This window comes from Artemia franciscana, chromosome 13, assembly GCF_032884065.1.
Source record: "Artemia franciscana chromosome 13, ASM3288406v1, whole genome shotgun sequence".
NCBI lineage: Eukaryota > Metazoa > Arthropoda > Branchiopoda > Anostraca > Artemiidae > Artemia > Artemia franciscana.
Window position 1 is genome coordinate 33244679 of NC_088875.1, and position 26125 is coordinate 33270803.

General features: G+C 34.7%; 1 protein-coding gene across 6 annotated transcripts in view; it reads right to left on the bottom strand.

The window, feature by feature from the left end:
• Window positions 1-4819: 4819 nt before the first annotated feature.
• The window catches only part of LOC136034829 (uncharacterized), a 142062-nt gene continuing 120756 nt past the window's right edge, over window positions 4820-26125 (bottom strand). For 4 of the 6 annotated variants that reach the window (XM_065716273.1, XM_065716271.1, XM_065716274.1 and 1 more), the window contains 4 exons: window positions 22807-22931; window positions 17483-17602; window positions 8834-11387; window positions 4821-5368 (listed from right to left, as the gene is read on the bottom strand). In XM_065716273.1, the coding sequence (XP_065572345.1) occupies window positions 5053-5368; window positions 8834-11387; window positions 17483-17602; window positions 22807-22931 (3115 nt within the window). In that variant the 3' untranslated portion in view covers window positions 4821-5052. Of the gene's footprint in view, window positions 5369-8833; window positions 11388-17482; window positions 17603-22806; window positions 22932-26125 lie in introns of all 6 variants that reach the window. The other 2 variants (XM_065716275.1, XM_065716276.1) reach the window with 2 other exon arrangements.

Consider the following 26125-nt stretch of genomic DNA (forward strand, 5'->3'; position numbering starts at 1 on the left):
TTCCGGTTATGTCAAAAACCTGAAAAACCTCTTCCTTGATTATTTTTCTACTATGAGTTGCCTCCCCCCTAGTAGCATAATATTTGTAGGCATGAATATGTAATGAGTCACAGGTAATAAGTTTAAGACTGTCTATGCAGGATTTCGACTCTTGTTGATAGAAGTGCATCGCCAAGAGCTGAAAACCATGTTGTGACCATGACGTGCTCAGGATTGCGAAAAGTGTTTTCCAAGATTTTAGGATTCCCCTCCCACCCCCACCCCCCCCCAATGACACCAGATCCGGTCGGGATTTAAAATAACAGCTCTGAGACACAATATCCTTCCAAACTTCAAATTTCATTAACATCCAATCACCCGTTCCGTAAGTTAAAAATACTTCATTTTTTCTATTTTTTCCGAATCGACGGGCCCCCCAATCCCCCCCAGATGGTCAAATCGGGAAAAAAACTATTCTAATTTAATCTGGTCCCGCTATATGGCACTTGGTTAATGCCAAGTGCCATAAAAACGATAGCTTTACAAGGGGCAGATCTTTTTTTTCTCAGCGACGAACTCGAAATCCCTCTATCATGTTTCATATATATATATATATATATATATATATATATATATATGTATTGATCTTTTCCTTAATGGATCAGGCGCAAAACTCAAAGGCATTAGACTTCAAGCGCAATTTTTGCGTGCGGTCTTTTCGAGGAAGCATGTAAGGCTCTTCAAATTTGTCGTTTTTGCGCTTTCCTCTGATGACCGCCATTGTATTTATAGTATTTTAACGTCCTTAGATTTATCTACTATCTTGGATATTCTCATTAAAAATATTTCTCATCTATGCAATAAAAACGCAGTGTGGTTTTCATCAGTGTTTCCTTCAAGCTTCCAGCGAGTAAGTAACAAAATTAGTTTTTCTGTTTTATTAGTTGAATAGGAAAGATTATATGTTCAATGCAAGATTAACCTAATTTATTACGTTACACACTCTTCCTCTCTCTTTCATCCCTCTTCTTCCTCTCGTATTGTAAAAATAATGCAAAACTCTTGCTATTCTCGTTTGCTTGGCTTTGCGTCAATCGATGAAAGCTCCCGTTGGAATAAGGAAATATGAATTTTAAATCTTGTATCTGGACGTCTCAATATTTGTGCTTGATAACAAAAACGGTTACGTTTTCTATGGCAACATTATTATGCAGCTTTTCAGAAGTCTCCCTTGCCAGTTTGACGGGAGACCGAAGACGTATTTCATAATAAGGATGGGGTTGTTAGATTTCTCAAATTCAGCGTTAAAGAGGACTTAGCGAGGATAGATTGGTTATAAAAGGCTGGGACTGTTCCAGTGCAGATGCGTGTAGGTATTCACTGCCCCATAAGCTTATTTCTCCACACTCATGGCTAGACATAAAGTCCTACCGGCACAACGTCATAGCTGCACAGGGAAGGACCTTTCATAAGTTTGCCTAACTATAACCACAACTGCAAACAGCATTGCAGGGTGATCTCGAGGAGTGGTGCCCAACGAGTAAATTAAAGCCTAGTAAACGACAAAGGATTGCACCGGATTTTGTATTAAATTGGGAAAGGAGATGCACAGTTATGTTGGCCCGCTTGGCACTGCGATGACTTAATATTAGTGGTTTTAATATGCAAATACTGGGTTACACCGAAAACGGAAAAGAAAAGAGCCTCTAAATGATCAGGCAGCCACAGAGGGTGTGGGTTCAGGCCGAGAATCTCCACCTCAACGTAGAAGACCAAGATAGATACAAATTAGAATATCAGTAACATCGGTGCTAATAATGACGTTTTCTTGACACAACAAACCTTTGTAGCATTTATTTTCCCCAGCCCCATCCTTTCTAATTTGTTTACACACTTGCCAGTTTTTGTTTGATTTTTTTTTTCTGATGACGATAGCCGTTGAATATATCGCCAAAATTTCCGGTAGTCAGCTTTATACACTACCTTAGTAGGAAACCCAATCCGGAATATTCAACTTTCTTGTTTCGATAGCTTCAGAAAAGAAAGTAACTTAAAAAGAAACGAAAAGCAAAACAGATCGAAAACACGCATATTGAAGGAAGAATATATAAATAATTTTGACAAATGACTTCAGAAATTATGGCAGGTGTTTGGGGAGATGAAATAAAAGGAAAATAAAGAGGTAAATTCTAGTTATACTGTGGAGAAAAACCGAGTAAGATCTTTTCCCTAGTTAGGACACCCCAAATCCCCCCAATTACATGGCTAATTTTAGATCTAAAAAACATACGAAAAAAGAGAAGAAACGTGAAATGAAAACCAATATAAGACAAGTATTTACTACAGTTTTCCTCCTAACATAAACGTCTACATAAGTTACACTCCCCCCCCCATATGTCGAATATACCTTTGACTACATCACTGACTCACGAAAGACTTGAAGGAGTCCCCATATGATTCTAACTCTTCAAAAGTTACATCCCTACAATGAAAACAGAAACAAAAATTTCCCATTCATGTAAAACACATCCTTCTCTGTTTCTAGACAAAATTTTCTGGGTCAAAAAGTACAAATAGTATTCCATATTCGAGCTACATATTTCTAAATTCCACCTGTTACATCATACATTTTATTTTGGTTTTAGTGACGGGTGAGTTAAAAAAAATAACAGTTTCTTGTTAAAAAAAAAAAAAATTGAAACTGTCGAATTGAAAAGCAGAAATCAACATCTTGTCAATGAGGTATTCTGGTAAGCAATTGAACTGAAAAGCAGAACGATACTTAATCATAATCCCTTATACAGCTTAGAAACAAATAACATTAATTTGTGTGACTCGAGGTCCGATTCGTTTAGATTTTTTACTATTATATTACTGGCAAAAAGAAAAACATATTTTTACTGGTAATATGACCAGTAATGGTCATGTTACCACTAATAATACTTTAGGGGACATACTATTATGTCCACTAATTGGACATAGACATCCATTAATTGGACATCCACTAATTGGACATTAGTTCCACTAATAGAGAAATACTATTAATGGTAATATGACCATTACTGGTCATATTACCAGTTATATGACCAGTGGTCATATTACTGGCATTTTTTATTATCATATTTACTGACAAAAAGAAAAAAAACCTATTCATTACCACTAAAGTTGCACGAAGGGAATTATTCAAATGGATATATACTTCATACAAAGGGTCTTAGTTCGGGGGGAGGGAGGTTGTATGATTCGAATCAGAACTCCTTTTCATTGAGGAGGCAAAAGTAGCTTTCGGATAACTATTCTTAATTTAGAAACTAAATGTACTAATGAACTTTTTTCAGTTCGAGATTTTTCAGTCGAAACGTTTTTAAGGTAATTACAAAATGACTCACATGTAATTACCAAGCGTCTTAAGTATCAGAATGAATGATTTAAAATTTTAAAAGAGATCAAAGACTGGATAGATAAGTAAAAACCAATGGGACTGGGCGTAAACAGGAATCAAGTTCTTATGCTCAAGAACTTATTTTTTGGGGGAAGGGGGTGTAGATAACTGAAAAAGACGGAAACACAGGTAAATTGTATAAGACATTTATAAAAAAATACGAACGGGAAATTACTGAAATCTTGAAGTGTCGTGTGACTCAGTTTAACAATGTAAGACTGATGTCAAACCAGAAATATGATGATAGTGGAAATACAAGAAATACGCCGAAGAAGTAAGACGCATTTAGACGTATAGGTGTTTTCACAAAAATCCTTAAGACTTGAAAAGAAAACTATTCAGATGAACAAATTATATATCTTAAATATAATTGCGCATATTATATCTATTACAAGTTAATAATGTACATTTTGAAAATATTTTTTACTTAAGGTTTTTACTTGAGATTCAACTGTAATCCTTGCATTTCAGGGAGTAATTTTTTGGAAACACTGGGTTTTTAGTGGATCCTAGGATAAAACGGCTCCTTCTTTGATGAATATAATCTGTCCTTGTATGCAACAAAATTAACTACTTAACCTTAAAGACTTACAGATAGCCTTTTTAGTTACTACATAGTGAAAAGAAGTGAAAATTATTCTCTGAAAAAGGGTTGGAATTTTTCCACAATAATTCCTTAAATATTCTCACTGGAATATTTTCTGGTGGGAAACTTGCGGCTCATTCACATATACTACACCATTGTTTACTATCTGCTATACGAATAGAATACGAATGCTATACGAACAGAAAGTATTGCCTCACTGTGGAATTATTGAAGTGGTTTATAGGTTATGTGGGAAACATATTCAGAAAATGGATTTATAATATAACTTTGTTTACTAAGCTTCTTAATATTATATTTTATTAGCCGAAGCTATTAAACGTTTGAAATCAGTAGCATTTTTGCTGTTTTATATTAAATTATTTTATTATTATATAGAGTCTAGAACTTATTTTTATCATTTTTATTATTTATAACCTTAGCCTGTTCTATATTATAATTATTTATGTTGGTGAGTGTTGTCACTTTTGGAATGATACAGCTCATGAAGGTAAAAATGTTCACCCAAAGGCTTCATAGCTTGGTTATATTTGCTTTGTTTACAGTTTAAGAGGTATATAAATATATATTCCCCATTTGTTCTCTCTCCTTGTATGTTTGCTGTTTCTCATTCTTCTCTTTTTTCTATTTTTTTTCTGTGTTTTATATTTCGAACTGCATTTGTGCTTTAATTTATTTTTATAATTATTGCTCCACGTATTATTCTATTTTAAAGTGTGGATGAATATATATATATATATATATATATATATATATATATATATATATATATATATATATATATATATATATATATATATACATATATATATATATATATATGTATATATGTATATATAAAATCTTAATTTGATAAGATCTAAAACGCTTCAAGGATACGCTTCAAGATCTAAAACGCTTTAAGGATAAACTGAAAAAAGAAATCGATTTAAACATCGTTACAAGCTTTAAGAAAAAGCTTAAAGGAACTTTTTCGTACAAATATGATTTCCTCTTTTTCTACATCTGAATGAACCCCCTACATACGCTAATATCTCTTTAATCGACTAGAAAGACTAGAATCCCTTCTATACCCTCCGTCATATCCCGTACTCGTAGACCTCAAAAACCCATAGTCTCTCCTCGGGATACTTGAATCACGCGAGGTTATATCTCCTGTCACAGGTGGATCTCTTCGGCCTAATGAGGATTGCCCGATTGAAGAACGGGTTACCGAAGACATTCTTCCACGGTCCTCTAGTAAAGTAGAATAACGGTTTGATTGAAGTCGAGGCTCTGGTAAGCCAATACGACTCGTGTATGATCCTATCGGTGTTGACGTTGTTGGCTCGAATACACTGTATCTGAAATACAAAAATAAATACTTTTAATGAGGAAGCATAATCTGATATTGAAAGTATCCTAATCAACTAACTGCCACAAATTAAGGAGTTTTCCTCCTTAATTTGTTGAAGTCAGCATAACTGTTGAAGTCTCAAGAATGATTGTAGCACAACTGTCCCTTTTGTCATTTAAATAATCTAAAAATCATGAGCATATCCACCTCAAGGGTTTTCTGGTTGTTAAACAGCTCCAACTCTGGCGCCACAATGGTTCTTTTTACACTATTGTGGCACTAGAATACACGTTTTAGCGCTATTGATGCATATGGGATGAATTGTGTGCAATCAAATGACCAACCCCCCCCACAAACAAACAAACAAACAACGAATCAGTGATATTCAATTGCAAAACTGTTAAAAGCTTTCCTTTCTTAATAATTAATTCTCATTTTTGAATGAATATATACTTAATTACGCTTTGGTTTATCTAAATCTACAATATTGCAGTGAAAAATATATTAAAAATATATATAAAATATAATAATGATAATAATCATGAGAAAAGGAACTTTACGCCCTTGGGAAGGCTATCGCCACCAAAATGTGCATTTTGAACAAAAAAAAATCAGTTTCGGAAATCCCTTGTTTTTTCGCTGCATAGTTTCTTTATATATATAGTTTCTTTATAATCGGTTATTTGCTATTACTTAAATGAAGATACTATAGGCTTTTAGTTGCATAGTTCCAATAAAATTCAAGAAAATAAAACTTTCCTGCGATCAGCTGTCCCATCAGTTATTTCAATGGCGTGAAGCGTTTTCATTTTTTGTCTTTATTTGGAATATACCATTAAAAGTTATAGAATTTTTGCAACAAAATTTAATAGCTAGTCATAGAGCATTAAGGGGAGTGGCGGGGTTAGTAGAAAAAACTTAAATTCCTAGTTCAACTACGAATAGCAAAAAGATCGCACTACTTTCGGCCATTTTGAGTACCGAAAAAATCACTCAAATAGTATCAAAACGCCTAGTGCCAGACGACATCCTGCCACGTGGTTACCCATTCACAATGTATAACGTGGTCTGGCGATAGAGAATCACAGCACACATTAATTTCACCCTTACATATAAACACCTTTCTTGATTAGTTTGGAATTATTCAGTTTTAAGTTATTATTTGAGCTATTTCCGATTGACCAATTAGATAAAGACCATTTGGTTTGATTATTCAACAGATTGTTCTAGAGCTGCAATTTGTTTTTAAGGAATTGAAAAAAGTAAAATTACTTTCAAATGGAAAAAAAAGGAATCCGACAAAACTTCAACCAAAAGGAACTAACCTATATGGGGGACGCATCGCAAAAGTCTTATGGAAATAGTTTTATTGATGAAACATTTTCGAAACGTTTCCCATTGAAATCACATCGTAAACAACTAAACGATGGCTTTATTATTGAAAAATAAAAAATTTAAATTTCTTGCTAGCTTGCTCTTGTGATAGAGATTAATTTCTAATCATAGAAATGAAGAAAAGTCAGGTTCGTTCATAAGAAAATTCATAAAAAACTTGTTCATAAAAAACAAGCCAGGGATTGAGGAAGGCGACTGCGTCCTAATAATATAGTTTCTGTTCGTTTTAAGTTGAGTCTTCATTACTTTTATAAGAAACAGCTTTTTTTCTTTTATTTTCTATTATTTTTTAATAGCATATTTAGGGCTTAAACATAAAAATAGCTACTAGCCCTTCGGCACCCTACCCTCAAAGCTAAGGTTATACATATAACAGGCATCAAGAAGGAGGGCTGAAATAGCTATATTTACTTACATCATTAAATGAGATTTTATTAAATATTAGTTATTTTAAAGCTCTCATCAAATCCTTGCTTTTTACACTGACATTTGACTTTTTATTGCAATTTTTTCATTTTTGAAAACATACGTTTTGTTAATCATGACGAGAAGTCAAATTAGAATACAAATTAAAAAATATAAAAATTAAGTTTTCTTCTATTAGCAGTATAAAGTAAATCTAAAGCTTAAGACGAAAATAAATTATTTTACATATGAGGTGACAGTCAGCCCCTCATGTAGCTCCACCTTAGACTAAAACTTAACTTACACTTTCCTAAAAATATTTTAAATTTTAATAAACATAGCCAGCTGGTCAATACAAGTGTTTATTTGATTTATGCCTTTCGAAACGTTTCAATTATAACTTTGGATTTAAATCCAATGCAACTTTGTTGTTCTCACTAATGTCGGGCCTTTGGTACCCAGGTCAGTACTTCTTTGGATCTATAATTTGGTCAACAACGTGTCAGTTTCGTGCTCCAAAGACTAAAATTGGAATAGCAGCTTATTAATTCCGTTAATCTTTGACAACAAAAAATGCAAATAGATGACGTGCTAGAACCTCCTTCTGTATAAGCTAAAGAAACCATTGATACTTTCTAACGTTACGAAATTTTTGAGGAAGGGTAGTCCAAGGGTTGTCCGACTGTGATTTTCAACGGAAAATTCATACTTTACGACGAATCTTGTTTGGATTGAAATCCTAAAGCATCACAGGGAAGAATTTGGCCATATGTACTAATATTCCTATTCTGTCTGTCTCTGTTGTAAGCATAGTAAGTGATATTCCAATTTGATTTTAGTGATGGAACAGTGGTTTTAGTGACAAGTAAATTATTACCAATCCTAGTTTATACAAAGGTGCTGTTGAATAGCGTTGTAATACAGAATACAAATTATGGAGAAACTTAATAAAAAGTATGAGTAGTTTTTCGTTTTTAAAGTTTTTTTTCAAATTGCGACGTTTTGTTATGCATGTGGAAAGGTCTATTTTGGCCCATATGTACAAAAGAAAGTTGACAAGCAGCTTCTACAGCCAGAATTTTGGCGAAAATCGCAAGGGTTTCGACAAGCATTACCACTCGCATTCACCGCTAGGCTACCATTTATACTAAATTAGAATGAGGCTAGTCATATGTTATAGCCAGAGAAGATGGTAACCACACTCCGATGAAAAATAAATAATATTACAAAGACAATAAAGAAACATCTTTGGTAGATACGATGGGCGGTGTTGTTACAATGTTAAAGAACTAAAAACTTTACCAACAAATATATACAACTTTTACGCTTAACATACAACTTTTGCGCTTAATATGATATTGTAGGTAAACTAAATTCTGAGCAATATCTTCATATATAATTGCTTGTATCGATCACGAACAGTAAACCACTAATCTACCACTCTGAAAACAATAATCGATGCAGTACAATGAGCACCTAAAGCTGAAGCCGAACAGCTATACCTGATCATAGTCTCAGTAGGTTTTTTATGTTGAGGGATTAATTTGAAAATTTCGCGTGCTTATTTTGTTAGGATGGGACGTCGATTTTTGTGTTGGAGGAGGGGGGAATATTTCATCTCGAGTCCGATAAAAGTGGCTGTGTCGTTAGTTTTAAACAATAAACAGTTTACCTGTTACTTCTCCTCGGAATGGTAGCATTTGCTTCAACCTCTGCTGTAAATCGTCTCGTCGGAACTGAAACATTCGTTTTATCAATAAACCTAGACGGTGTTCTAGAATATTGCTTATACTCTGATGGATGACTTTCAACACTTGCTACACTTTTGGTCACAGTATCTTGTGATACTCTCCAGGTTCTTGGGATTCTGACAGACTCTGTTCGAGACGGACTTAATGTAGAACCGCGATCACGCTCTCGAAATGATAGCGATATATCGTTTTCCTGGATAGAATCGAAATTGGAGACACTACGCCGACTTCCTGAAGATTTGCGAGAATCACTAGCCTCGGCTGGGCTTTCATCTCGACCGACACTTTGATTTCGACACGCTATTTCGGTCAACTGCTGCTGCAAATCAATTATTTCTTTTGTAGAGCTTCTCCTTGACTTCCGTCGATCGTTAAATCGAGTATAGAACGATTTTCGGTGTATGCGATCTGAAACAGATTCTTCATCATCCAAATTTTTCTCTGACTGCAAGTCAGAACAAACAGATCTAGAATCATAGCTAGTCGGAGTTTCTGTACCATTATAATCTTCAGAGCCATCTTGATTATCTTGATTTATTGGGGGATTTACTTGAGCTGTACTTGACTGATTGGTTATAGCTGATTTACTTGAATTTCCTTGATTTGTGTATTCTAAATTTCCATTAAATTTAGAATGGACAAGGGTTTCATTAGTCGGTTGAGTTGAGCATGCAGAGGGCACCTGCCGTGGCTTTGAGCATTCCCTTGGTGGTTGTATTTCAGTAACCTGGTCAGCTTTATCAGTTTTTGCAGGCGATGAGTTCTTTTGGAATGAACTCGTAGCTAAATTCATCAAATTCTCCCAGTGCTTCTTCACTTTAATCTTTGGAGATGATTTAGTAGCACCAATATCTGAAGACTGTTTAGAAGTTTCTTTAGGAGTACTTTTTGAATTCTTTGGCGGGGACGTAGATTTTGGAACACCCTCCACTTTCTTAAGACTGACTTTCGGTGGGGTTATGCCTCTTGCTTTTGGAGGTGTTATGCCTCTTAAGGGAGTAGCTGCCATCATGGGAGTGGTCAACCTCTTTGGAGGAGCTACTGGAGGGTTTACAAGATGCGAAAGAGGCCTAGGTGGTGTCTTTGCTTTTGGCAATGCTGACGGGGGGGATGGTCTTTTTTGCTCACTTTTAATCTGAGTTTTGCCATTTTGGGCCGTTTTTATAGGCTGAGTTACCACTTTCAGCGGTGCTAGAGCCACTTCGAGCTCGGTTGTTTCTTTTTTCATGGTACAAACCGCTTTAGGCTCTAGTATGATGCTCGGACTTGTGGCTTTATCTGGAAAAGACTTAAGTAGAGGGCGTAAAGTAGTATTAGACACAACATTGAAATTCACAGCGTCACTGTTGGCAATCTCACTTTTCACAACCGAGACATCTTGACTGATATTTTCTTTTCTTAGATCTGCACCTACAGTTTTAGCAGGCTCGGATGTCTCATTATTGTTTTCTGAATTCTTTTGAAAATTCTTCAAAAATCGGGATTTCGATTTCGCAGCAATTTCTTTTTCTTTTGCAAAATCACTTTGATCTTTTGGAGTCTCATAAAAATCCGGTCTCAAGAATCGAGAAACTCTTTTTGCTACGGCCTCTGAGGCACTTACTTTAGGTTCACAAATATGATTGCTAACATCTCTTGTTGGTGAGTAAAATCGTTCAGCAATCTCTGCTTCCGCTTTCGCAAATAACTTCGCCGCTTCATCTACCGCTTTTGTTGTTGCTACTGATGATGTCTTTGGGGGTACAAATATCGGACTAACTAGCAAATCCTGCTTATCCTTTTGATCTTCACATTTTGATACATCCAAATTGTTTTTCACTTTGTTAATATCAGCTTGCACATTTTCTGCAGGTCTAGGAGTGGCACGTAATACATTTTCTACTGGAATGGGTGACGTAGTATTAGTTTGGTAACTTATAACTCTCACAGGAGATAATGCAGATTCCAACACTTTTTCATCGGTGGGTGGAGGGCTTTTAACTCTTTGCATGGGTTTACATAAAGCAGCTGTAATGTTATTCACTGCAGTTTCTTTAGTCTCCTCTTCTAATATAAATCGAGATTTTCTTAAATTAGGCAAAGTGTTATAATTCCAATTAACTTTATCATTTTCAGGACTTAAATACTCTCTGCTACAAGTTCTTGTATAGGTTCTGTAGCTAATCGGCGTTTCTCCACGCGACTGGGTATCTTCTGCCAAGGGGCTTCCTAATCGTTTCAAATCGTTGTCCTCCACCTCAATGCTATCTAATGTTATAGCTCGACCATACCTGTGAATAGACCTTTTTGTTAAAGAGTCCTCTCCAAGCTCTTTGGAGCTTTTTGTTCTGTTATACTCCTTCCTTGAGTCACGGGATGAACTATTTAGACGAAGTACAGTCCAGTTTGGTGACGGTTCTCCATCTTCTTGATTGGTCGTAACACTTCTTCGCAAGACAGGTTGAAATGTACTACGTCCAAGTTGACTTTCTGTACCTAAAAAATAATGTAGGATATATTTTATAAAAAATGAAATGGTGTTTATTTCTAATGAGTAAATAGCCTCAATTGGTTTGTTTCGAATGGAGACTATATGTTCTGCTTCTAACAAAAAAAAAAAATCTTTCATTAAATGTCTCCAAATAAAATTTATATTGGGAAAATCTAAAGTTTAAAAGTCGAGTACATGACTAGGAAGATAAATAGAGATTTACAGCAAACAATGAAATAACTAATATAAATATAAGAGCTTGAAGAAGAAGAAGAAAAGACATCTTATCAATGGTAGCATTAAACCACCAGGACGGGTAGATGGTTAGCCTAGATACCCTTCAAGCCATTTCTTATCTTGAAAAGGGCACTATATCTCACAGTTTATAATAAATCTGATCTGTCAATCAGATCTGATAAAATCTGATGTCTAAATGTGTCAGTCTGATGTGTATAATGAGGCAAATAAAAAACAAAATGAAATAAAACATTGACGAGACGATGCTCTAGAAGTCCTTTTCTGGCAACGTTGGTGATCAACAATTTGGTCTGTCAGGGCATTTTTATTGAAGATTCGTATTCTAGCGACCAACAAGAGTTTTGATTAACATAGTGGATGAAAACGGCCTTCAAATAAAATCGTTGGTTGTCAAACCTGTTGATCAAATTTAAGCACTAAATATCAAGGATGAATATCCTGAAGAATATCATTTTTGTTTGACGATTCTAAAAGAGAAAAAACAACTACTTTGTCATAAAGTTTGTTCTATTGCTTTACTGGCTTGGTCAATCATGTAGAAAAAAACGTGATAAGGTGTTTAGTTTTGAATTAACCACCGAAGATATTTTACTATGTTTGACTGAAACTCTCAGAAATTGATGAGACAGAGAAAACTACAAGAGTAAACTCGAGTTTCATTGAAATAGCGAATCAATATTCTTTTACTTTGGAAATATTGCGATTTATTTATAACAATAATAGGAATTTATGTTCTCGCGAAAATTATTGTTGATCCAAAAATTTGGATCAACAATAATCAACATTGTTAATCAATACTTTGTTCACTAGAAGAGGCCTTTAGTATGTCTACGCCATTACGAAGATTATAAAAAAAGCCTTGGATATTTACTCCCCAATTAAATAAATTCACTTAGTTAACCACTATTCACCCTTTGAATTTTTTTTTATTAGTACGTCCTTTTACTGTCTAGTTTTTTTGTTTTTTTTTTATGAAGATTCAATGTTTTGGAAAAACAACTTTTTCTTCCAAAGTGATACAATTTACCCAACCACTACGGGTTGGCAACTTTTTCCGTCGAAGAAACTATATTTTCTAGCCAAGTATTGTCGAACATTAATTGGAGCCCAATGAGAAGTAAACTTTGTATCCACTAATGAAAAACGTATGGCATGAGAACTTTGGCGATAAGGTGCTTGATTTCAACTACTGTAAATTTAGACACCTAGCGGCCACTGGTAAATAGCTGGCGTTGGCGCCTGTAACGAGCCATTTCTCTACCTATTAGAGGTATTTGACCACGCACGTAACTTCTAAGCATTCATTAAGAAAAAGAAATTGTTTGATGTTGTTTGTGTGGAGACTAGGTGAGAAGTTATTTAATATATGTTCATTGAGGCTAATTAAAAACGTTAAAATCAGTTCCAAAAGAATTCAAAATGGTTGATTACAGTTAGGTAACCAGATAGGAGGATGATGAACTGGAGTTAAAAATTATAATTCATCTACAAGGTGCCACTGAGCTGGAATATTGCCCCCCCCCCCCACACACACGCAATAAAAAAAGGTATCTGAAAATGATAAAAAAACACTTTTGCAAGTTAATACAAAACCATTTTTCCGATGCCAATTTTTTTTTCGCATTAAAATCCCTCAAACATTCTATCAATAGTCTCGCAAATACACAAACATAAGGCAATCCTCAATTTTCTTCCAACAGATGATCTAAGTCCAAAATGTTTCTCCTCTTTAACTTTCTCAAAAGTTTGTTTGATAACATTGCGCGAAGTAGCTACTAAAAGATGCGAATAAAGGCTCTAAAAGTTAAAGTTAGCCTATTGTATTACAAAAGAAAATTTTCAATGAAAAATTTTCTTTTTAATATTTTTAGGGGCTTAATCAATGATCTGGAAATTACTAGGCCTCAGGACATAAGTAAAAGATTTCCCAAGATTGACCAACTAGAATTAGTTAACAATAATTAATTAATTAACAAGAAGCAATTTTTTGAAAAAGAAATGCATGACTATATGTCAGATTTAATATAGAAAAAAGAGATTTAATCTATAAAACTGATTTAACTTATCATAAGTTACGTCCAGTTTTAAAACTATTAACAATGTTTCTGGGCGGATGCGAAATTAATATTTGGGGGTTTACCAACAAAACTTGGGCTTCTAAGTTGGTGTTGTTGCCCCTACACCCCTGTAAGTAGTGCAAATTTGATCTTCTGGCTGGAGGGAATTGCCCTAAAACCACCCCCTGGATCTGCCCCTGACAGCTTAGGTCTATAAGATGAAAACATAGATTATTTCTTTTAATCAAAGGAACATTCTTTTGAGAAACACATACGTTTAAATTGATTGAACCCAATGACATTATAACAAGAAAAATTCAAGAAGACAACAGGCATTGCTTCAAATTGTAAAAAGGGAAGATAGAATCTAAGTGAAATGAATAATAGAAGATAGAAAATTGAAGAAATAATGATAATGATATTGTTACCAAAGCTTCAAAATAAAAAGTTAATTGTGCGCTATGATACACGTTCCAAACTTCAGCCGTTGAAGTTAAACTCTAAAAAGGGTTTAGTAGAGGGGTGGGTAAATTAGCGAATCAATTTCGGCTCTGACGTTAAACAGCCTTTTTTCGGTGTTATGGGTTGTTATGGTGTGTTAAGTGTGTTATGGGCTGGCTTAGGAAAGCGAAAGCTATAAAAGGAGGAATGCAACTAATTGAAAATAAATTCCATGATGCTATGAAAAGCGAAAAATGGAAATGACTTTGGCACTTTCTTGAGCAATTAAATCAGAAATAAAAGCTTTTCTATAAGGAGAAGCAATTGGCAGATTCTAGAAGATACTTTTACAATAACGATGCTAAAAAAAACTATGACAAGGAGAAATTGATGCAGAAAGTATGTTGATTTTCACTGCATATTGAGCAGAGTAGCACAGTAAAAAAAAAATACATTAAAGATGTATGAGGAACTTATAAATAAACCTCGAAAAATAGTGCTGGTTAAGTATCTCGTACAGAAAATGACGATAATACGATAATAAAACGATACGATAATTTAATAATAATGGGGTTATTTATATATATATTCATTTATATAATAATGGGGATATTATATATATATATATATATATATATATATATATATATATATATATATATATATATATATATATATATATATATATGGTGCTTCTTTTGATCTATAGCTAGGGTAGAAGTTTGCTGATTTCGGGATCCAGATTCGGGATGGCAGATTGCTAATTTCCATTCCCCCGGGACTGGAAATTACAGTGTTACAGCGTCGATATCAGCGGAGATATGGCGTTGAATCTGAATCAATTTTTGTTTAGATAATAGGTTTTGGCAGAGGACAGCTGAGTTAGTGTCAACAGTTGTTATAATCCCAATTAAACCAATGTTTTTTTCGACGTAACGCCTTAAATTAGGTATTGTTTTCTTAGACCACACTGCCTTTCTATGATGAACAGATAATTCGTACATAATTTTATTATTAAAATTATTTATAAATATTTACAAATAATTTTATTTGTTCGTCATAGAACGGCAGTGTGGTCTAAGAAAATAATATCTAATTTAGGGTGTTACCCTGAAAATCCGTAGTATATATGGGAAAATGAGACCAACCCAGTAAACAACTATAAACTCAACATTTGGTTTGTAATTAGAAGACACAGAAGGCTTTGCCACCTTCATTGGAAATTTGTTTTACAGTTGGGCAAGATTAAAGAAGAAAATGTAGATCAAGGCTTTGAATGATTTTTGTCTTTGAACTTTCTCTGAAAATAATCTAGTGAAAAATCCGGAAGTTCGTTATTTTGTGAATGACTCGAAAATTTATTTATTTTGTTGTGTATAAATGTCCTAGCTTCAATCTTATTATTTTAGCATTTCTATTGAAGACGGTCGCTGCATATGTGATCGAAACATCTGAACTTTTGTACCTGTTTTTTCACTGTGTAAGCTCATAACAATTAAAATAATAACAATAAATCAACTGAAGGTTTTTTAGCATAAAAAATCCTTTAATTTTGCTTTTATAAATGTTCAGACTCCCTTTTATATTAGGATATATTCAGACTCCCTTGAATATAAAAGTGCTTTTAAGAGCATTATAGATTGAACGTGCTAAAAGATATTTTTCGATCGCATTTGGCTCCACGAAAGTAATCTTTTTCATGAAGGCATCCAGATCATTAATAGTAGGCTAATATATAACTTATTGTGCTGCGATACCAATATTCTTTTTATGAGAGGTGTTGTTATGTTATGTTTTTTTTGTTATGTTGAGTGTTACTAGCACGTCCATTGGTTCATGCATGTATATTTCTCTTAAATCGTCTTTTCTAATCCATAAAAATTGATAATGTGCAACTAGGAACTGAAAAATATACGGATAAGACTCCTCCAAAACTATCTAGTAGGGACGATATTTGACAAAAAGTAAGTGGTACCATGACCCTCTAAGACCAAAAAATACTAAAGTATTCACTAAAATAGAGAATATATTGATGAAAATGAGGCAAAAAAACTGTCCTCGTTAATCTTCCTTCGAAAGAGTATTTAAAGAGAAAATTTGAAACAGAATTAGAAGTTGTGCGAGCGTTCATTATGTAATACTGCGTTAAAATAAGTTCATTATGTAATACTGTTAATTTACGGCAAATAGTGTGGTGTTGTAATGACAAAAGATTAAGAAATAGGTTAGGATTAGATTAAGATTAATTTGAAGAATGAGCCACGCCTTCAAAAGGCTTGATACGTTTATTCGAAATAATCTCAATAAGATTGTAAAAGGCTTTTCAATCTTAAGATATAGGATACACAACTATTAAAAAAAAAAAAAAGCTGTCATTGGAGCAGAAGGGCCTTTCAAGTACTTTTTTTTACCGATTTCAGCTGTTGACTAATTTTTGCATTTGCAATTCATTAAAAGACAAAAACATTCAATTATTTGATAATCATACGAGAGCATAAAAAAGCTATTAGAATTAGCTTTGATTGGCAGCTAATTCAGGTATTCTAAGCGAATTCAGGTGCAGCTAATTCAGGTGTTGAAGGCATTTCAGGTGTTATTTAATAGCTGTAAAAATGTCTGATCTCTTTACGGCTCATTCACTGCTAGATTTCACATATTCAGATTTTAGACTAGATTTTACATATTTAGCTAGCGCTAATCAATCAGGTACAGGGGGAGGTATGTAGTTCAGAGCACTAAGAAACTTTATTTAGGAAAATTAAAAATTCAACCTGTCAAAGTTCCTATCTGAAGGGTAAAAAATTGTCTGGGGGTTATTTGAAGAAACCTAAGGAACAAAATTGAAATCGAGCAAAATACCGATTAGTAAGACACTCTTTCTTCTTTGTGCCGAACTAGGGTTTAAATTTTAAGTTGCCGCAATTTCATCAGTATATCTTGTCACATAATTTTAAAACACTCATTACCATGTTTGCGCAAAGGTCTGATGTCTACAGGAAGGCACGGGGGGCAGGGGCTACAGACAATTTACTGGAAGACGATCAAAACACAAAAAATCACATATTAGGCTCCTATTTTCCATCATTTCTGAGAAAACATACTTCGGGCCAACTTCCAGCTGGAGAATTTCCCCTACCCCCTCACCCGGGTGCAAGCACTTTCATTCCTCCTTGTATAACTATTTATCTCTGCCGTAGTTAAATTAGTTATAACATATAAATCCAGCATAAATGAAGCAAAATAGTGCAAAAGAAGAAAAAAGAAGCCAAGTAATGATTAATTATTGTGAAGATAGATTAACTTTAAGCACACAGAAGGATGCAAGAATAGAACCTAAAACAAACTCGTTCGATCAGATGAAGTCCGGCGTGGAACTTTTATTGTGGCTGATATGGACACTTCGGAGGGGCGAACCTTAGATTGACTGAAAATATTTTTAACATCTGGAGGGGGTGAAAATCCAACTGGAATAAAAATTGCTTCAATGTCAAAAATTTTTCTTTGCCTATTTTGGCAATTAGAGAGTATACCCTCACCTTTTTGAAAATCAAATAAACACTACAGAAACACACATTTCCATTATTTTTCCATGTTATACAAGAGACGGTACCATGAATCCCAACAAGAACTAAACATGTACAGGAATAAGAGCTAAAAATTTAAGTTTCAGAGGCAGCTCTATCTGATACCACAATAAAATTTTATTAACCGCCTAGATTTTGAAAAAAAAAATTGCGTCTTCATAAAAATATTATTTCTCCTTAGTCTTCGTTTCTTGACAACAAATCTTAAAACTTGTTAGAGCCGAAAAATTATTTAGCTGACACAGTTTTTGAATATTAATTATTTATTGAGTAAAATATAAGTAAGTAACTGGCTACGCCTTGGAACGAACCCGTGCTCCATGGACAACGAATTCTCAAACCAGCGCGCAAACCACTTAACCAAGAGTAAGCGGTCCTGGCTAATATAAGTAGTCCTTTTAAAAATATTAAAAATATATCAAAATATAATTATTAAAATAATGCTGAAAATATAAATATTAACATTGAAAATTAAAAAGAACATTAAAAATAATATTTTAAGTTTAATTGAATTTAATTTAAATTAAAAAAAAAAACATTGAAATTTAATATTCAAAACAATATTCAAAACAAACTATTTAGCTGGTGTAGTTTTCAAAAACTACAGGATGACCCTTGCTCCATATGTTCAGGGAGATACCTTAATGTCCTCTATTTTTCATTTATTGGACTTCTAAGGGTGACGGGATCAGCAAACTGATATCCTGACTTTAGATACCTTTGGGTCCCTAAATTAGGAAATGGGTACCCTTATTTTAGGTAACAATGAACACCTGCCACGATAGTGAAGACTTAGTTTTAGAAAGAGCCAATATTGACTTATTTTTTTCTTTTTTATAGGTTCCACTTGTAAAGGAATGAAAAAAAGGACAAAAAAATTAGAATGCTGGGTAAAGAGAAGTGGTAAAATTTGATAAATCAGTTAGATTGAAAGTTCATCCAATCATTTAGCTTTTTTCTCAAATGCGAATTTTACGTTTTTTAATTGTTCGGAAAGCAAAATCTTTAAACAATTCTCTTTACACGATCTTCCATAAAAATAGTGTTCAGATATGACCTTGAATCCCTGCATTATTGCAACGACCACTAATAACAAAGAAAGAAACAAGGGGTTATAAACTGAGTGTAGAATACACAGATTGATGGATATTTTTTTCATTGTAAATATTGATTATTGATTTTAATTGAATCAGCTATGTGCATAAGAGTGCATGCTACAACATAACCTTACCAAAAATACAGGCCATCTTACCATACTACGTGTGGTCATTTCTGTAGCTTGAGGTGGTACAATTAGATAGCCTAGTTTGTCAGGAAATTTCAAACTTTTGTGGGTGCTGCCCAATTCAGTTATATCTACAGTTTTAATGAAGCAGCACAATTTCAGCAATGCTAGTGTTTTCTCTTTATAAACACGAATAAAGTCGAGGAAGAAAAGAGTAAAGGCAATTATTAAGAAAATAAAAATGAGAATGCTAACTAAAAACCTAAGGCACAAGCCAACTATTTCATGCTATATAAACCTCAATACAACGTTTTTTTTAGTTCAATAGATATAGATAAGATTAAACAAGAATATGAAAAGGCAAGCCACTGGCACTATATGAGTTTCTGGTCATTTATAAATTCAAAATATCTACGCTTATGCATATTTTTAATCAAAATATTAACCAGTCTGCAGTGGAACCCCAGCTCCATAATTAATTATAAAGAGTAAAACCAAAAACCAAAAGAATCAAAGTAAGAACAAGAGCTAAGAGCTCATATGGCACTTGTGACAAGGTCGGAAGAGCCAAGAGCCGAAAGCTCATATGGCATGAGCTCTAGCAACATTCTAAGACTGAATTATCAATAGATTGATTTAAAAGGAAAATCAAAGGCTGAATGCCGGTCGGGATTTAAAGTAAGAGTTCTGAGACACGAGGTCCTTCTAAATATCAAAATTCATTAAGATCCAATCACCCACTCGTAAGTTAAAAATGCCTCATTTTTTCTAATTTTTTCTGTCCCTTCAGCCTCCCAGATGGTTGAATCGGGGAAAACGACTTTAATAAGTCAATTTGTGCAGGTTCTTGACACGCCAACCAATTTTCATCGTCCTAGCACATCCAGAAGCACTGGCCTCACCAAAGCACTGGACCCCCCTAATTCCCCCAAAACAGCAGATCCAGTCCGGTTCAGTTAATCACGTATCTACGACATTTGCATATTCTACCCACTAAGTTTCATCTCGATCTCTCAACTCTAAGCGTTCTCCAAGATTTCCGGTTTCTCCTTCAACTTCCCCCAATGTCACCAGATCTGGCTGGGATTCAAAATGAAAGCTCTGAGACATGAGTTCCTTTTAAATATCAAATCTCATTAAGATTTGTTCACCCGTTCGTAAGTTAAAAATACCTCAATTTTTCTAATTTTTCCGAATTAACACCCCCCCCAACCTCCCCAAAGAGAGCGGATTCAGTCCGGTTATGTTAATCACGTATCTAGGACTTGTGTTTATTCTTCCCACCAAGTTTCATCCCGATCTCTCCATTCTAAGCGTTTTCCGCGATTTCCCATTTCCCCCTCCAACTCCCCAATATATCACCAGATACAATCGGGATTTAAAATGAGAACTCTGAGACACGAGGTCCTTCTAAATATCAAATTTCATTAAGATCCAATCAACCACTCTTAAGTTAAAAATACCTCATTCTTTCAATATTTCCTCTCCCTCCAGCACCCCAGAAGGTCCAATCGGGGAAACGACTGTTATCAAGGCAATTTGTGCCGGTCCCTGACACGCCTACCAATTTTCATCGTCGTAGCACGTCCAGAAGCACCGAACTCGCCAAAGCACTAGAAATCCCCCTAACTCCCCCTAAGAGAGTGGATCTGGTCCTGTTATGTCAATTACGTATCTAGAACTTGTCCTTATTTTTTCCATCAAGTTTCATCCCGATCTCTCCACTCTAAGCGTTTTCCAAGATTCCAGGTTTCCAAGATTTCTGTTTCCCCCCTCCACCCTCCTATGTCCCCGGATCCGATTCGAATTGAAAATGGAGCAATCTGAGACATAAGATATTTCTATATATGAAGTTCCATAAAGATCCGATCACCCATTCGTAAGATAAAGATAGGTCTTTTTTCATAGATAAATTTTCAAGTTTTCAAAGATTTTCAGTTTCCGCCTCTAACACCCCCCATTGTCGGGGAGGGGGGATAATATAAGAATTCTGAGTTACGAGGTCCTTCTAAATATCAAATTTCATTACGATCTGATCACTTCTTCGTAAGTTAAAAATACCTAATTTTTTTCTAATTTTTCAGAATTACCCCCCCCCCCCAACTTCCCCAAAGAGAGTAGATCTGTTATGGTTATGTCAATCACGTATCTAGGATTTGTGCTAATTTTTCTCACCAAGTTTCATTCCAATTCCTCCACTCTAAGCATTTTCCAAGATTTCCGCCCCCCCCCAATGACACTGGATCTGTTTGGTATTAAAATGAGAGGTCTGAGTTACAAGATCCTTCTAAATCTGAAATTCCAATAAGATCATCCCGATCTCTCCACTCTAAGCGTTTTCCAACATTTGCGGTCCCCCCCAAAAAAATCCCTCCAATGTCACCAGATCTAGTTGGGACTTAAAATAGAGCTCTGAGATACGATATACTTCTAAATATCAAATTTAATTAAGATCCGATCACCCGTTCGTCAGTTAAAAATACCTCATTTTTCCTAATTTTTACGAATTAACCCCCCCCCCCCCCCCGATGGTCGAATCGAGGAAACGACTATTTCTAATTTAATCTGGACAGAAATTGCGATCGCTATATGTCACTTGGTAAATACCAAGTGCAATAAAAATTCGATTAGTTTATTCGTTTACTGCGGCTATAGAGTGATTTAGAATTTATTACTTTATTTCTGGAAAAAAGTTACCAAAGGTGCTTACAGAAGGGAGGATTGATGGTATATGGGGAAAAACAGAAAAACTTCACTGGAACATTTAGTAGATTAAGGAGAATTCCTCAACTAGCCTCATTTTTGTTTTAGGAAGTTTGTTTCGTTACCAAAAATTAACTTTAAAAAAATAGAACTAGGAATATTACTTTATAAATGATAATAAAAGGAGAATGCTAACCATCAAGAATATCTGAGCACGAGCAGGATTAATAGATGTTCTATGTACTGGAGCATATTTACTTCATTTTTACATAGTCGAGTTTCAGCAAACCTGATTACCCAATCAGGCAATAGCTGCTGAACATAAGTAATTTGGTAATCCAGGGGGATTTAGGGCCAGTATCGCTGCGATCTATGAGGCTAGTGACCACGGTGAGATATTGGGTTAGGATACTGGGTATGCAGAGATTTACGGTAGCAAAGGCAGCATACTTAGAGGCGTTGAGACAGAATAGTAAAACAGGGTGGCCGGCGGAGATTAAGGATATCTTAGATAAGTGTGGATTAGGGGAATGGTGGAATGAAGGAAAGAGGATTATGGGTATGGAGGATATAGTAATAAGGGAGGTACAAGAGAGGTTGAAGAACCAAGAAATACAGATATGGTGGGCAAGTCTGGATCGTTCAGGGTAGTTAAAATTGTATAGACAGATAAAGGGTAGTTGGGGGGAGGAGGTATTTTGGAAGGTTGGGTTAAGTAGAGAGGATTTGAAGGCTTATTTGGATTGGAGGGGAAATGGATTTTTGATTGGGGAGAAAAGAAAGTATCAAGGAAGAAAAGGGGAGAAGGTAGAATCTATTGCTTGTCCTATGTGTGGATCTCAGGATGAAAGTTTATTACATTTTTTGTGTGAATGTGTCGAATTGAATGATTGGAGGCGAGAGATGTATGGTAAAGAAAAATTGAATGAGATGTGGATCCTAGATAGAATGAAAGAGACAAATTTCCTGAGTATTAAAAGGATAGCAAGATTTGTAAGGATTGCAGCGGCATATCGGGAGCGTTTTCTTTAAATAGTATTAATTTAATGTAGTTAATTTGTTGTTTGTTTGTTGTTATGAAATTTTCCTATGGCCCACGGGCTTTTTCTGGAATAATTATCATACTAAATAAAATAAAGAAAAAAAGGTTCCTCACCCCGATTTTCCAATGGGACAGAGCTGACAGATGGCTCTCTGCTTGATTGCCGGCGACGCCAGGGCATGTCATCTTCATGTACAGAAGAACGGCCAAGCATAGAAGTGTCTGAGTCTGTTGAACGCCTGAAAACCATAAATCTTTTGTTACATTTCGCGGCGTTAAACTGTCATATATGCAACGATTTATACTAGACGATAGGCAGCATCGGCCTTCGGGCAACTTTTCTTCTAAGCCAAGGTTCTCTAAGGTTTCTTTTTAGGACTTTCTATTTTTTTTCTGGGAGAATCTACCACTCTTACTAGCTGCATATGTTCCTAGTCTTAGCAACTTAGTCTTCTTAAAATTAATTCTACAATGTTACTAACAACATCACATAAACATTAATCTTGTAATATTAACTTAGTAGACTTAAGCCACGCAATATTCTATATGACTTAAACAAGTGAAGTTGTCGCCAGTATATCCTGCAGGATACTGAACATCAAGCAAATCAACATCGTCCTGAAACCATCCTCCAACAATCTGAACTGCGCAAGCTTCAAAAGCAAGAGAGTGGCTTGACTGAAACAAAATCTTCGATCGTTGTACCATCTTACCAGCTCGCATTTAATGTTTTTTTTTTTTTACCATAACTGGCATCAATTTAGGTAATGAAATTAAGAACTATGCACAGTGGGGTATTTGCTCTAAAATTCAGATCAGAAACTCATAATAAAATTAATGAGGAAAAGAATTCTATCTTGTGATTCCTAATCGTCAAGAGGGCAATATGCAGCCATCTTTCTCCAATTCACGTCATGCCCTCTCAAATTATGCGGCATCATTTGACAATCTCTCTACTTGTATGTATTAATATCAAATTTTTTTTTGCTGTAATACATGACGCTGAGGCAATTAAGTACTATCAGTAAATGAAGTTCAGAGCAGTTTTGAGTCTACCACTGAAACACTGTTGTCTGAAAAATAATTTTCAATTGACCTCAGATGGATGCCCATTGCGCTTCCTGGCTCATAGGCTATGGAACGGAGAATATTAAATTCTTATGTGATTCATGAAATAGTTCATGGTAACGAACTGAAGTAAGGAGCAACCCGGCTCAATAGTAACCGAACGAAACTCTAAAAAACGGAATTTTGATAGTAATAGATACATCAAAAGAATTATATTTTTATGCTGATTATAAATATACAAGTTTTATCAAATTTAGTCTTACCCATCAAAAGTTACAAGCCTGAGAAAAATTGCCTTATTTTGGAAAATAGGGGGAAAGGCCCTCTAAAATTCACAGAATCTTAACGAAAATCACACCATCGCATTCAGCGTATCAGAGAACCCTCTTGTAGAAATTTCAAGCTCCTATCTAGGAAAACATGGAATTTCGCATTTTTTGCCAGAAGACTGATCAGGGGCTGTTCCCTCCTCAACATTCCACTCTTTACGCTAAAATTGGACTCTTTTTCTCACTCTACTTTTTAAAACAGTAAAAAAAATTAGAGTAAAGAGCGGGGTGCTGAGGAGGGAACAGTCCTTTTGATATACGGAGTAATTTCTGTTCGTTTTAAGTTTTAATGTCGCTCCTTACTTTCAGTTTTAAAAAAAACTTGTTTTTTATTTATCTAATTTTAACTAGGACCAGCACGACCGGTGGCACGACAGGGACTGCAAAGTCCAGAGCCGTATTTTACCTTACCCCAGATTGATGCCCAAAAAGAACGATCTTTAGCAATTTATAATTCTTCACCCATAAAACGTGGTGTAGCACATTGAATCTGTTAAATTACTATAAAAAAAATCATGTAAATCAATATTTGAAACAGTCTTGTCAAATCTACCCTAGGGATACGACACTGTATATACTATTACTTGAAAACATTTAAAATAAGCACTTGCATGAAAAAACTGACCCAACCATTAATATCCCCTCACTTTTTTAAAGAAACGAAAAAATAATATTTATTGACTTCTTTTCAAACAGTTTGTGGTAACGAACTGTATGCAAAGAGCTACGCAGCTCAATTGTAACCGAAACTCTAAAAAACGGAGTTTTGATATCAATAGATATATCAAAGAATCAGTTTATTATGCTGATTCCAAATATATAAGATTCATTAAGTTTAGTGTTATCCATCAAGAGCTACGAACCTGAGAAAATTTGCCTGATTTTCAAAAAAGGGGGGAAACACACCCTAAAATTCTAAGAATTTTCATTGACTTCTTTTTTTATAAAGAATTTTTGGCCACTACATTATTTTCAAGGAAGCCCCAAAAGGTTATACAAACTTTCTTGAAATGTTAAATTTAATCAAATAGACAATCTTGACCGGGGATTCAACCCTTTTCAAATTCCATCCTTTAAATCCAATGCCCCTCTCAGACCCCATTTCAGTGCCCGAATATTTTAACTGAATATAGTTCTACTCTTAAGACTCCTACCACATAAAATCCACCAACGCACCAAGAAATCTGACGCCAATCATACCCAACCAAAAATCATATGCCACTCTCAGACCACCTCTTCAGTGCCCGAACATTATAACTGAATATAGTTCTACTGTTAAGACTCCTACCGCATAAAATTCACCAAAGTGCCAAGGACTCTGATGCCAATTATACACCAATCATAAATCATACGCCACTCTTAGACCACCTCTTCGGTGCAAGAATATTTTAACTGAATATAGTTCAACTATTAAGACTCCTATCACATAAAATTCATCAAAGCATCAAGAATTCTGACGCCAATCATAAATCAATAAGCAACTCTCAGACCACCTCTTCAGTGTCCGAATATTTTAACTGAACAAAGTTCTACTGCTAAGACTGCTATCACATAAAATTCACCAAAGCGCCAAGTAATCTGACATCAATACCTGTGTATGCTTTTATTGCTCGAACTTCACCCAAAAGCTCTAGACTAAGATAGTTGTGTTGCGCTTTACATGGGTACAACCCTTATCAATTTGACAAAATTACAAAGCTTAAAAAAAGACGACATCTTCAGAGAGACCATGATTTTATAGCCCTTTTAAATAATCTAGAGATCTTAGCTGAATCATCACTTCATGTATTATAAGAGCCCGGTAGACTTTGACCGAATACCTTACGTTATTAAACTTCCACTGTAGATAAAACTACACTGAAAACCCAATATTATTTTTATTACCATTTTTTTTTATATTGATCTATTCTTGATTATTATTTTATTCTTCAATATCGTTCTATTCCTCTCTCTTCCAAGGTATATAAATAAAAATTCTGCCCATGATGAAAATGCGGCTGGAGATATCTTAAGACATTGGAATTTGGGGTTTATAG